At 40.5% G+C, this 14,643-nt stretch overlaps 1 protein-coding gene and 1 long non-coding RNA gene across 4 annotated transcripts in view; one reads left to right on the top strand and one right to left on the bottom strand.

Annotated features, from left to right (window-relative positions):
- Positions 1 to 14,643, bottom strand: part of LOC116664820 — a 70,741-nt gene that overhangs the window by 15,843 nt on the left and 40,255 nt on the right. The gene's annotated exons all lie outside the window — the stretch shown is intronic.
- DGKI (diacylglycerol kinase iota) overlaps positions 1 to 14,643 on the top strand; it is a 397,841-nt gene that overhangs the window by 365,193 nt on the left and 18,005 nt on the right. For all 3 annotated transcript variants that reach the window (XM_032483433.1, XM_032483435.1, XM_032483434.1), the window contains one exon: positions 11,815 to 11,852. In XM_032483433.1, the coding sequence (XP_032339324.1) occupies positions 11,815 to 11,852 (38 nt within the window). The remainder of the gene's footprint in view (positions 1 to 11,814; positions 11,853 to 14,643) is intronic.

Genomic DNA, 14,643 nt, shown 5'->3' with positions numbered 1-14,643 from the left:
CTTGGCTAGTCTTCTTTCACATTTCCTAGGAAAACAGACCATCACTGCGGATTAAAAACAAAATGAAACAGAACAAACAAAACAAACCCCCACCCTGGGCTTTCCAAAATCAGGTTATATTACTTTATTTTTGTCCTGACCCTACTATTCTCTCTCATTCCCCTTTATTAAATCCAACTGTTGACTGTAACTATATAATATCCTTTGATCCTTTTGGTTTCTTTGGGATGCTTTGTTGATGATAATTATCTAGTTATCTTTTGAAGCCTTATTATAGATGTCAGTGTGTGTTGAGAGGGGAGTACTATTTACTAAGATTTACCTACAACTTGGCTTTAGATTGCCTTTGGCCTCCAAGAACATTTAGGTTAACATATTTAAAAAACATTGCAAAATGAGAACGTAACAGGGAAAAAGGAAGGGAGGAAGGCTAACTCCCTGGTTTGCTTTTAAGTGGCTGAGTAGGATGAGGTCATCAAATACGGTTGTGTCTTGGATCTTCTGGCAACAAGTGAAGCTTTCATAGATCTCATTCCTACAACTACATCACTTATACTCCAGGTAAGTGTTTAAAAAGGGAGTGGGAAGTGCTTGACTTGGTTCCCATGTAGTCATCCATGAGAGCAGAAATGAAGAATTGAATTGTGCTTACTTTTTAAGCTATGCTGAGTTTAAGTTTTTTACTCTGTGAAATGTGATCTGGGTTACACTGATACCCATATAACCAAGGGGCTAGGCAGGTACACTGACCATTACTGTAGCACAGTCCTTATCAAAGGATCATTGTTATTGTGACTCCAACTGTCTGTGTTCTACTTGAATAGAAACGCTAATATCTGATGAAAACTTTTCCCCCAGTGTCCTCCACCTACAGCTCATTTTTTCATTTTATGGCTGTCTCTTGCAAAGGACTGAGTGGGTGCTAGTGCCTGGTTTCCTTGAATCATGGTCTTAGACTAAGCCTTGCTCATCATGAGTACCAGCTGTGAAAGATTAGAATGTGTTGTCACTTTTCTCAACTGGTTCCTAGTAGTCAGTCCTGGATGTTACTTCAACCTGTATGTTCCAGTATCTCGGAAGCATTTTTCCTGTGTGTATTCTTGGTTGCCCAGGCTGCCTATTATAGCTACTTGGACCTGTGCTGTCCTAGACATAACTGTGAAAATAGTCATCAGTCCAGCTCCTCTTTTCTAAAATAAGGAAGTCAAGTAAATGCTTCCTCATTTTGCCAGCCTTCTAGGTCCTTCCTCTTCTTCTGGGTCCATTTTGGATACTCTTAATTTTAGGGTATGGCTTTCTTCTCTTCACGCAACATCCCTTCTTCCAGCCGACACCCCTCCCTGTAACGATGAGTCCTTCGTTACTACTGCATTTCCTCTCCCCAGCACTGCAGCTCAGTCTTCTGCACCTTCCCTACACAGAGCCAGAAAAGTATGGGGTATGGAGACAAGAAAAACTGCGTCGAAGGGAATGTTGGGGAGAGAAGACATCATTTTCTCACCTAATGACATCCAGTACTACGTGACAGTCTGTACAGCCAAATAAGGGGGGCAGTGTGGTACCCTGCCAGGGAGAAGAGGCTCTCGGGTCAGCCTTTCACATGCTGGGCTGACAGCTTGGTTTTATTACACATTAGCTATATGCAGCCTTGAGCCAGATGACCAACTCAGTAAGCCTCAGTTTCTTCATCCTTCAAATGGGGATGATAATATTACTACATAAATACTATGTATCTAGTCCATTTATGGTGATGATTAAGTTAGATAATGTAGGGAAAGCATTTAGCTCTATACCTAGCACACTGTTTGCTTGCAAATATTTACAAAAGAAAGGGACAGAGCAGGAGAGTAAAAATGTAACAGAGAGCAAGAGAAATTATCGAGGTCAAATAACCAAAAGGGGAATTTAGCCCAATGTGCAGAGAAAGACTTGTGTCATTCTGGCAGTGGTCACTTGAGCCTTGGTCTGTGGGAAGGACCAAGTACCTCCCTGGCTCTGCTCTTTGCAGGTTGGGTGATCTGGGCAGAGCACTGTCCTAAGGCCTTGGCTTCCTCACTACGCAGGCTGAGCTGGCTGACATCTAAGGCCCCTTCTGTTCTCTAGACTCAGTCCTCTGAGCTAGGAAGAATACTGGACACTGAAACACATGAGGAAAAACCAAAAATGTCATCTTCCGTTTTGGAGAGGTGTTTTGGAGACACCTGTGCCCTGCTTTCTATGGCGCTTGTGCATGGATCCCTGCAGCTGAGTGCCAGTCTGCTACTTCTGCTTGTGAGGACAAACAGCACTGTTATTCCCACACCTCACCAAGTACCCACCTTCTGAAACGCTGGAATAGGAACTATGCAAGTGCATAAATGCTGCAGGCAGCTTTCAGACTGGTAGCTCTCACACTAGTAGCTCTTTTTATCAAGGTAACAAAATACATTACTATTTAATTATGCAGATTCCAACTTCTCTCCTGACAAAGCAGAGCCCCAGGGCTTACTGAAAAAGGTATTTGTAATCAGCTAAAATCTACTCAAGTTTGCTCAGTCTGGTGATGTTTCCAGCCCCTCTTTCACTCTAGGAAAGGCAGTCATTAACTGAGTAGGTTTTACAAACAAGATAGCAAAAAGTCGTTTAAACCACACTGTTTCTGCAGCTGTGTGCTGTTTCTCTGACCAAGTGCCTCTCTGGTCCTCATATCTTCCCCAATGACTCTGCGGGCTTCTCCTCAGTCTCAGAAAGCACGGCCCACCCAAAGACATTCTTCTTCAGGTACTGATTTCCCAGTGATCTTTTCATTTTTTTCTCTTTTCTTTATATTTAAGCTCCTTTTATCTTTGAGGAAGAGGGTGATAGTCACTGTCAAGGTTACATTCTGAAAATGGAGTTGCTGAGTGATTTTCATTGACATTAAAGAAAAAGTCTTTGGCCTCACATTGCTGAGTCTTGGAAGCACCCTCTCTTTACTCGTCCTGACTCATTTCTCCCTGCCCCCATTTCATCCATCTCTCTTTATCAAGTGAAACTGCTTATCACTTTTTCTTCCTTGTGCCGGCCATCTTCTCCATAGAAAACTCTCCTCCCATCTTTCTTGCCAATGCAAATCTTCCCTTTTTGAACAGTTTCTTAACAAATTCCCTAGAAAATCATTCCATACATCACTCTATTTCTTTAGCAATCAGGGGCTACGTGGAGATGTTTAAGTTACACGTGTTACTTCAGAGGTACTTTCCTTTCTTTAGAGTATATGAATCCCTAAGCATGAAGGTTTAGTTTTCATTTTATTTCTTTTCTCAGCAACAAGAGAGTAAAATCTGCTAATAAATGTTTTTAAGTTCAACTCATATACTGAAGCTTATTCTACTCTGTCTTACCCTTTGCGCAAACCTCACTTACTTTGCAATTCCTGCTTCTCAGGCATGCTGCTGCTTAGTCAACTTAGCATAGCATTGAAGTGAAAGTTAAAGCTTATTTTCTCATTTCGCTGAAATAAAATGCTTAATTTTTCTATGCTTCCAATTAATATCTGCCATATGCTGATATGAGGACGAGTCAAAATTAGTGTTTTATTATAATTTAATTGCAATTACAAATTATCTTGTCTGTCTTTACACTTACAAGGACAGGCTGTAGAAATTCAATCTTTTTAAAAACTGGTACACTTTTGCTATATGTGCATTCTATTGGTATGTGTCCCTGAAAATGACCTTTGCTCTGTTAAGTCCTTGGCTTTAATTTTGTTCCAGTGAGGAGTGTTTTGGCTAAGCCCATTCTTCTTAGTTACAAAGGTCTTCTAACAGAGTGGTCAGCGTGCTGCTAGGCAGTGATAAGGTACTTAACGGACATCCTGATGACCAGATGACCCATAAACCTGTCGTCTTTGTGAGCCCTAGAGCACATTCCTTTGTATTTGGATCCTGGCCTTAAACACCATTTCCCATGCAGTCTTGATGTTTGGTTAAAACCAACAGCCATCCATCACTTTCAGGCCATGTCAGATCTGCTTGCTGCTATCACTGAATGAAATATGAGCACGCTTTTCCAACCTAAGTTCCTTTTAGAGGTCCTAAAGGACACTGCTAAAATACATCAGATGAATTCAAGGAGACCCATCACAGGAGGAATGCTGGCCTGACATCGAGCGAAGGGATAAAGCTGAATCTCTGATGCTATCTCAGAGATTCTCTGTAAAAGTCATTAGGACCTACAGCCAGCAGCAGCTTCTCTTCTGCTTGGCACCTTGCTCTCATCTGTGAGGCAAACAAGGACCTTATTTACTAGTTCTTCCCCTCTCAGGCTTATACTTTATCATCCAAATGCCAGGAAAGCAAAAACAAACAGTTTGTCAATCTAAATTAAATTCTCTCAACATTCTAAGGATGAAGGACTTCTAGAGAATACTAGAATTTTTTAAAAATCTCTTACATTGCTAAAGCAGTTTACAATGTGCTAAATAAGCATTTTAGTATGTATGAGTTTATTCAGATGTTAAGAAGGAGAAAGTATTATTGTGTAGTATAATTTTTTGGGGTTCATGAATTTAGTTGTAATCAGATTAAAATCCTTTATAAATAGGAAAAATCCTTGTAGATGAAAGCTTTTTATTTAACAAAAATAATTGATAGGATTCTATAATATTGATGCTAAAAATAAATTTATCTTTTTCTAGTTTTATGGGAATAACTAGATATTACTTTAGAAGATGGTACTCCATAAAAAAGTGTGTTGACCCACTTCATCCAAAAATGGTAATATTAATCTGTCATCACTAGAGAACACATCAATTTTGAGTTGTATAGACTGTCAAGAAGATATTTTTAAGAACCTCTCTGGTGCCTCAGTGACTTAAGTTAGCACATATTTTCACAGTTGGCAGAAAGTAACATATTGTGACTGTGGAAGAGTGTGAACCCAACTGGCCCCTTAATCTATGAATTTGTCTTCTCTAACCTAATGCCCAAAGCAACTTAATTAACCTAGGAAATTTGTTTTAGCACTGATCCAAGTCTTACTAATGATGTTCTAGGAGGTGACATGCGTTATTCCTTAGTATAAGGCTCTGATTTGACCCATAATATAGACATTTCTGGTTTACTGAGATACTTACAATGGTATCTCACTGCATCTGATAAGTATCAATTATACACCCAAAAAAGAGATGAAAATATTTTCAACTCCAAAACTGACTGCCAGGTGTAGCAGCGGCCAGTAAAGCGAGCTTGCTTCCATTACTTAAATAATGTCATCCTGGACCCAGAGTTTGAGGAATACTGAAAGGATAGCCAGCTGAATCACCAGAAGAATCAAACAAGTATTTAGTAAACATTTCACTTATTTTCTGTACTATAGAGCTTTCATTAAAAGGCTGCTTATGGATAAAACAAAGAGGAAAAAAAACTAAAAACAAAGTCCCTGTGCTTGTGACTTAACTGCAGAGATGGGACTGAAATATGTAAAACAACCAGAGATCAACTTCACAACAAGAGATAAACAAATGGGATGTTTGGGAGCGACATCTGGTTCCTGCACTGTTTATAGTTAATTCCAGTGGTGTATAAGGGAAATGGAACCGACTGCTTTTGAAGGGAGCACGTCCTGGTCCTTTGGCAGCAAGGTGCAGGTTTTCTGCCAGGAGGGAACACTGGATGGGGGCTGTTTGTTTTTTCTCCAAACAGGAAACCTCTTCCATGCTAACAGTAGCTTCAAAAAGATTGCTGCAGCAGATGGAAAGAACCATATACATTCACGCATTCAATTAGCAGGGACTAATTGAATTTGAGGATTAACTGTCATTAGAGAGAAACACAACCTATTTATGTCTTCCATCCTTGGCTGCACGCTCTAGGAGGGATCTGGCACAGGTGGTATTTGAGTATTAGACCACTGTAGCTCATAATGGCGTTTAGATGCCACTGATGAGATATGTGAGGTGTGTGCTCTGTGCCCTCCACTCCATATTTCAGCAGTGCAGGAGGTGCTGGGAAGCAGAGTGTGGGGAACACAGGACTAGAGCTCAGTGTTTGCCTAACTGGAAAAGAAAAGGAGGAGGGGACAGTCTCTTCTCACATCTGATGATTAAAGAGAGCTCACCTTATAGAGAATTCCTAATTCAAGTCAACGAGCATCTGTTTGTTGTCTGCATAGGCTTCTACTAGCCTTTCCTCTTCCTGTTCCAAAAAGCTGGTCCTTCAAGCTAAGCAGTTCTCAGCCTTTTTATTTATCTGCTGAGACTCATGATATAAAGCCGATGACACTGTATGCAAAATACACTCCTACAGGTGACACAGGTAACAAGAGGCTGCTGTTCATGGTCATTTTCCAACACCAACTGAAAGTCAGCACCAACCCACTGACTCCAAGCCACTATGTGTTTTAAGCCATTATGTTTCAGAACTGTTTGCTGTGCAGTAATAGGGAACTGATACAGATTCGTGTGTCATTATAAGAATAATCTTGAAAATTTGTTCTAATATATTATTAAGAATCCTGTCTTTTAGCTATTATTAGCAAGAACTTGGCACATATCTTATTATTGTCAAAACTTCCTTTAGGCCTAGATTAAAATGCAGAGGTCTTTAAAGATAACTAATTCCTCCTTTCTCTCACCTCATTTTGAGTTTGTTCAGGATGACTATGTAAAATAATATTAATTAGAGTCATTTTTATGAGCTGTTTTCTCCTTTATGCCTAGTTAGCATAAGTCACAGTTACCCATACATTAAATGTGTGTTAGATTACCTTTGCTATGTTTGACGATTATATTAAATTCCATTTTGGAGAGCTAAGCCTTCAGAGTTCGTTGCTCATGAGCCATGGCTGACTGCTCACAAAGCAGAAAAATTGGACAGAATGTTTCTGATACGGAAAATACAGTAAAAGCTATGCAGAAAAACATATCTCAGAGAAGTAAACGCTCAGGCAGCTGACAGTGCAGACTATCTGGTGGCTAAGCAAGAAGTAATAAAGAAAAAGTATGAAGACACCAGTCACGATCAGGGGACTTGTGAACATAACATTCGCCATGCAGGTGCCTGCTATTGAGTGTCTTCCTTGGCATAAAGAGAGTTGGAGCCAAAAGCCATATATTGACTTGACTTCATTTTCAGTGTGATGCATTTATGAAACTTTAATTTGGGGTTGTTTTAATTTTTGCCCACCTTGTTCCAAGTAAAAGAACTAGCATGGTGGAAGGAATCCTGTCCTAGGGGTGAGAAACAATAAAAGAAAATATAAAAGAAATAATCAAAATAAAAGAGCCAAGAGTCCTTCTGTCTCAGATGGACTGCTAACTATCTCTGTGACCTTGGAAAAGTCAGTTTACTTCCCAAGCCCCATTTTCCTCATCTATGAAATGAGAGGGTTAGACTAAGGCCAGACAGAGTTCTGCAATGTAGAATATGACTTTTAAAGCATTAGCTCTATTTTGTGACTCTTGCCTGCAGATGTCAATACTTAGGAATAAAATGTAAGCAGAACTTGGCAAAGCCAGATGTGTATTTATGATTCTCAGTGAATCATCTGATTCCCCCACCCCCTGGGCCTCAAGGCATTCTTTGTCCACCAGTTTTTGTATTTACTTTTAATTTTTCCCTTCCACAACTAAGAAAAAAAAAGATTTCGATGACTGCTATCATTAGCAAGTGACAAACAGTTCAGCAACAGAATACTCATTTAAAAACTGAAAAATAACTGAACATGAAATATTAAAAATTTTAAATGGAATCAGTGCTCATAGTTGTGACTATATACACTATAGTTACTAGTTGATTTATTGAGATTTACAAACAAATATGTGGCTTTGCCAAGTTCTGTATACTTTCTATTCATAATCTATTCATAAACATTTTTGTCTGCAAAGCAAATTTTACAACTTTAAACTATCCTTTTAGAAGCAGTCATATGCCAAATTCTAGGGCTGTCATTGGCCTTAGTCTAACCTTCTCATTTCAGAGAGAAAATGTGATGCATTTCTGTGTAATTGTTAACAACATCAGTATTCCACGGTGTTCTACACAGAAGACCACAGTGATCAGATTCGCTGTCTCTTGAGCTTACCTGTAAGGCAGAGCCTCTCCTAAACGAGAGAACTGAAGCTTGGTTAAACTATCTTGCCCAAGGTTACTGCCAATAATGGTGCTCACAAGAGCTAAACCAGGCAGTCCGACTCTAAGCTCAATTACAACATATCTGTTCCTGACCTGGACTTCTTGCCAAAACATCAGCTCCCGGAGAGGGTGGGGCACTCTGCGCAGCCGCAGCCCCACAGCCTCCAACGGGGCAGGCCCAGCAGCAGCAGGTGGGCCAGCGGTTGCCTCATAGACTGCTTTCCCCCAGTCCTGATTCCAGGTGGTAGGCGTCATTTTTCCCTTCTGTGCGTGGATGTCCAAGGATGTCTGGGCTCTTGGGAGTGGAGGCCTAAGGAAGAGAGGCCGTGAGAAGGAAGACAGTGATCCCTTCCTCATAGCCCTGACTCTCCCATCCCAGCTTTCCATCTCAGGATGTTTACTGTTCAGCAGTTTACTGGAAGGCATAGCACTGAAGGAAGAACAAACAATTTCTTGTGAACTAATGGTTCATATTCTAAACTCTAAAAATGACAAACTTTTCAGTTCTCTACCCCCTTGCTTTCCTGTCTGACTGTGTAAGTGTATGTGATTTAGTTGTCCAGGAAACTTAGGATTCACCTCAGTAACCCTTGTGTCCCAGTGACCACTGGACTTCCCTTGCTTTTTTGAATTTGGGAGCATTGTTTACTCAGTATGAAGGAGTTCTGGAAAAGGCAAGAAGGGAAGCTCAGAGCTGAAGAAATAATAACACTGTAATCGTAACAACTCGTTGTTTCTAAGCTTGCTCTTTCAGAAGGCTACTATCTGAAGGTGAATACTAATGGATTCATGCTCTGTTTACGCAGAGGAAATCTTGAGCAGCAGTGCTCACAGGGAAGGGCATTAATCAGGAGAGAGAAGGAGGCCTTGTACCTAATAATGTTTGCATAATAGCTACCCTTGAGTGTATTGCTTGACTTAAAAATATTCATGTTTTCCATCTCTAGTACAATTGGAAATTATTTGTGGTTATGATTCTTTTATATGGTCTTCTTCCTGTTCATGGGGACTTTAAATTAGGAGGCTGTAGGAAACCAAAAGACGTAAATAAAAATGGTTGTGAATGAGCCTGAGGCAGCCATGGGAAGCCGCTATAATGTGGGCAATCTGGAGAAAATGAGTAGAGAGCAGGCCATCGCTCTGTTCGTGGGAGGGGAGGGGCAGAATCAAACTGGCATGCTTAAGGACATTTACACGACCCGCTGATATACTTTTAACTCCCCCATAGCTTCTCATTATCCACAGGATAAAACTCAAGAACAGTGCCTTTTCTTGACATAGAGATGCTCGCTGGCGTGATCCCTGTGGAACTCCTCAGTAATGGCCTGAGGTGATGCAGCCTCACATGTGATCATGAAGAACTCTTCCCAGGGCTCCTCAGACAGCATGATTTAACTTCCAAGTCTTTGTTCATCTCCCTTCATCCTGTAAGGGTTTTCCAAATCTTCTTTGCTAATTAAATCCATTTTTTGTGGAAGAGTTAGCTTAAACTTCACCTCCAACAATCCTTCTTTGAATTCCACAGCTATAAGGTTTACCCCAGCCTCTCATTCATTCATTCATTTTTACTACCTTCTCAATAGCCTTTGTCCTGGGGAATTTTTTCAATGTCTTGATGTATTGCTTACATGCATCAGATTTTTTCACACAGGTGTTCTAAATTAATGAATTCTTTTTTATCTCGCTCCTTTATTCTCTATTCTTTTTCTTTTGAATTTCTGGGAAATGTTTCAATATGATCTTAAAAACATAGGTTCTACACTGCTGTGAATTTCTGTGTGTGAGTTTCAAGGCTCTTGGTTAGCTGCCTTCTTTCTTTCCTTAGATGGATGTTCTACCACAGTCAAAAGGACATCCAGTAGTATAAAAGCCCAAACTGATTTGTTCTCCCAGATCTGCAATTGCTAATACTCTACCCTGCCTCTCCCTCCCTGTCCTCTGATGTAGAGTTGTCACTTCGGGGTTAAGCTCCAACCATCCCCCGTGCCTCTCCTCTGATGGGTACTGTATGAACAGAGAGATGTCTGCTTGACTTCACACACCAATTTACCCTCATTGCCAGGCTCTTTCTCCACCATCTTGGGCACCCCTGATTGTTTTCATGTTCTCACGTGCAGTCACAAAAGTACTCTATAAACTATCCCTTCTGTTAATGTAACATATCTATTTATGAAAAAAGCACTTTTGGGGGTTCATTTTTACTACAGAGAAGTGAGCAGGGCTGCTGTTAATCTTATTCTACAAATAAGAAAAGTTGTTCAAAAAGTTTGAATGACTTTTTATGTGTCTAGAGATAGGAATTAGATTCCAGTGCCTTTTTCACAACACTGTAAGTTTGATAACTTTTCAGAAAAACTATTTTATTCCGTTTTCTATAGGCCTCACAGAGCCTCGTATATAGCTCTACACGGCAAGCTCACAGAGGGCACTGGACAGAGGCTTGGACTGGCCACGGGACCTGCATTATGGTGCTGACTGGGCCACTGTTGGCTCTGTGCCCCAAGACGGTCACTTTCCTCTGAACCCCAGTGTCCCGTCTATAATAGGAAGAGTGAGACACATTTCATGGGTTCTTCTGACATAAGGTTTTATTAATTCCCTTTCTGTTATTTTTAGCTCCATTGCCTTCTCCTTTTCTCTTTGTTTTCTTTTCAATCAGTTCAAAATCTCATTGTTGTGCACTGACAATGTACAAAGAGCACTGTGCTGGGAGCCAAAGGGAGACAGAAAGAGTGTGCCACTGACAGCTTCTTATGGAAAAGAAATGTTCTTCCCTCTCTTTCCTGTCTTTTCTCTACACCTCCTGCATTCTCCTTCTTCCCATACTCAGGCAGCCCTCATCATTTCCACAGGTTTTCAAGGCTTCTGCTTTAGTCAGGGGGAAGGCACATAGCCCAGGGCCAGTGAATGAGTTTTAAGATGCCTATGGCCCTTTGCATCTGGTCACCCAGGGCTCGGAAGAGCTCAATACAGAAGCTTTGAGGGCTTTTTGTTCAGTGACGGTACAAATTCTTACAATTATTAAGAGTTCCTTCTGTAAGAATCACCAATGAATTATATGCTAATAAATACATGGTTATTTTCTTCAGAACATAATTAAAATGTGTTTCTTCCTTGCTATCTACAGTCCTCTTCATTTCCATAGCAGTAAGTATTTATAATTATAAAACACACAAACAAAATTACTAGTGATTTTTTTGAACCCCAAGAGGATAACGTGGAAGGAACTGGAAAGAAAGGAGCAGAAACAATCATGATTAGGCACCTACTCTGCATCAGTAGATGAGTTAAAAACATTTATATGATTTGATTAATCCTTTCAACAATCAACAATGCTATACGATTTAGACTTGCTGTTTTTCACAGATGTGGAAACTAAGGCTCAGAGGGGTTAAATAACTTGCCCAGTGTTCCACAGCCTGTAAGGATCAGGGCTAAGATTTGAATCCAATCTCTGTGACTCTAAATTTCATGTTCTCCTTACTGTACCAGGGCTAGGAGGGGCTCAGGTAGGCGCTAGAATGATGTAAGAGTACCCAGGTAGGGAAAGGCTCAAGAGGAGGCCTTAGTCTGTTCCAAGATTCAACCTTTGGCATGCTTCTCCTCCCCTGGTTGCTTCCCCAAATGTAGACTATGTCTCCAAAATATGGATCCAGCCCTTTGTAGTATATTAATGAGAGGGTCTTCTACTAATGGGACATCTCTCTTTTGTCTTTCACAGCAATTTTGCAGGCAGTAATAGCTGGTGATCTTATGAAGGTAAGATATCTTCCTACCAGAACTTTTGGTGATTCTTTAAGTACTTTAAATCAACATTTCTCACCAAATTTTTGTGATCCTGTATATCATTTCTCATCCCCTTGCCTGTGCTAGCTGAGGAGGAGGAGAAAGGATGTTCTTTTGAGAAGGGAGCAAAGAGGGTGAGAGGAGTCTTCACAGCATCTCCTAACAGCAAAGGGTCTGTGTAAAGGCACTGCACTGTTGGCCTTGGCTAGTTACCACGAATGCATGTCCCCAGGAGGCAGCATGCTCAGTGCCCAGAATTCCTGCTCTCTGGAAGCTGATATTTTAGGTTTAAAGATTTCTTTTCAGATAGGTCTTGAAATGAATGCATCTGTAAGAATGACCTGGACAATACCCAGCAATACATTGTCCAGGCCAGAGCCTACATCTTCCAACATTATTAGATTTGTACTTTGGGGATAACAATTAATCAAAATAAGATACCCTGATCCACTTAGAATATTTTAATTTACGCTTATGTTTTATGGTGAATTTAGTTCAAAGGGAAGGAGGTGGTCATTTTTGCCTCTAGAGTGAATGCAAATTCTGAAGCAGACTGCCAGGGTTCAAATCTTGGCTCTGCCATCATTCACTGTATGTGTGACTTTGTATAATTAGTTAATTCTCTCTGTGCCTCAGTTTCTTCATCTGTAAAATGGAATCGTATTGCCTCTGTTTGCTTTATTGTGAGGACTGAATGTAATATTCACGAAAAGCTCTTAAGACTGTTCTATTACAGAGAAGGGACTCTAAAATGTTAGCTTTTATTAACATAGTGTTAATCTATGTTTCTCTAATAGCTAAATGCAGTGGGGATGCAAATACTTGTTATAAGTATAATATGGTCTATGAGCACCCTAAAAGCTGTATTTGGCCCCATGCTATTCAGGCATCAGTACTTATGACTGCACACATACCGCTGTGTAACCCACACTGGCACTGACCTGCTCTGTAATATCAGCAGCTGCCTAAGGGCAGAGGCCCTGCCTCACTCATGGAGTGTGGCACCACTGCACATGGAGAAGCCAAAAGCCTTAAAAGAAAGCTGAGACGCATTGCCCTTGTATACAACTTCTTCTGAAGCACATCTATTGAATGAACTGAGAGACCTCTGCTACATTTTTAAGATGTTACTAGCAGAAAACAAATGGTGAGAAGGTTGCCGACATCTTGATAAACTGCCATCTTCAGACACATAATCTTGGAGATGGTGACTGTACCACCGCCCAGACCATGGTGGTATTAGGCACTGTTACCCACAAGAGAAAAGTGCTTTCTAAGCAGTATGCTTCTAAGTTCAATGCTATTTCCCAGCAGTGGATTAAATCAATACTGTCCTGTACTCCCTGCAGGGCCTCACCTTAGACTCTTTGGGAAAGAGACACGAGTTAGGGCTTGATCCCTGCCACTGCAGAGCTTCTAAACCAGAAAATTTTGCAAAACATTGTACATTTGAAACCTTTTCATTTTATTTTGTTAATACATTTAGTCTAGGCAACAGATTTCCCTCAGCATATTGCCATACTTTTTTTTTTGTACTTAATAGAGAATTATTTGAGTGGTGGGAAATTGCTATATTCAGTTAGCTGTCTTATTACATTATCTGGTATAATTACTTCCTAAATGGCTAAGAAATGACTTAGCATACCTTATTTACAGAGAGGTAAAATTTTTTTTGTTTCTTATCCTTCCCAAGTATTTTCCTTCCCCTTTTCTTTCTTACTCTTTATCTTCTTTCATTTCTCTATCCCATGTAGAAAGTATAATAAATATTAAGTGTTAAACTGTGTGTGTGTGAGAGAGAGAGAAGTGGGAGGGGGACAGGACGTGAGCACGCCAGTGAGGACAGAAGACACAGGAGCCACCCCAGGGTGAAGGCTGTCATGTACCTGCTGTACACCGCGCTGCATAAAATGCCCACGGACTGAATGTTCACAGTGTCTATAAATAAGACAAAAAGGCAGAATCAAGGCAGCTGATGGACTGGGTCTCTGCTACTTTGTTGAGCCTGAATCCTTTGTGGATCTGCTCATAAAGAATGGGAGTGTCATCATACAACAGTACAGTTAAACAGAGCAGGATTCTCTTAGGTTTTTGTGAAAAACAATCAGCTATTTCTTCCTGTTCCTTTGCTTCACAGTTTAAGCATGAAAACCCCATATATTCCTTACTTCCAGTCAACTACTCCTTTTTGATCTATTTCCTGGAAAGTCTTCCATGACTTCTTTCCGTCCCCTACTTTATGCTCTCCTAGTGCCCTGTGCTTCCCTCCTCATGTTCCTCTCCATCTCTGTGCAATTCTTTACACATCTGTCTCCCCTATGAACAGTGAGCTTTCAGAGGCCAGCATCTTCATCTTTGTTTCCCTGGCATCTGGCACGTGGCAGTTCTATGGTTTATTTGAGCACATGCATGAACTATGAGTTTACTCTTTGACCTCATGAGTTGTTTGATTTTTTACAGTGCTGTGTCATCTAACTTCTTGGTGGAAGTCACATTCCTTTTGCTTATTACCTGCTGGGTTATTTGATTCTTATTTGTCCTAAAACTACCTTTTAGAGGCTCCAGATTCCTCCTGTTCTCGATATACTACAGTTTGGAGAACAGAGATCCGTTTACACTTTATATCACGTTCAGGATTTCACAAACTTAGACTGTGTCCTCTTCTAATCACCCAAATCTCAGGATGCAAAATCTGGGGGTTTTTTTTCCCAGTCCGTTCTCATATTTGAGATATTTTAGGATTCTACTAATACATTCTCTGAAC

This window comes from Camelus ferus, chromosome 7 (genome assembly GCF_009834535.1).
Source record: "Camelus ferus isolate YT-003-E chromosome 7, BCGSAC_Cfer_1.0, whole genome shotgun sequence".
Lineage (NCBI taxonomy): Eukaryota > Metazoa > Chordata > Mammalia > Artiodactyla > Camelidae > Camelus > Camelus ferus.
This window is presented reverse-complemented; position numbering and strand designations above follow the sequence as displayed.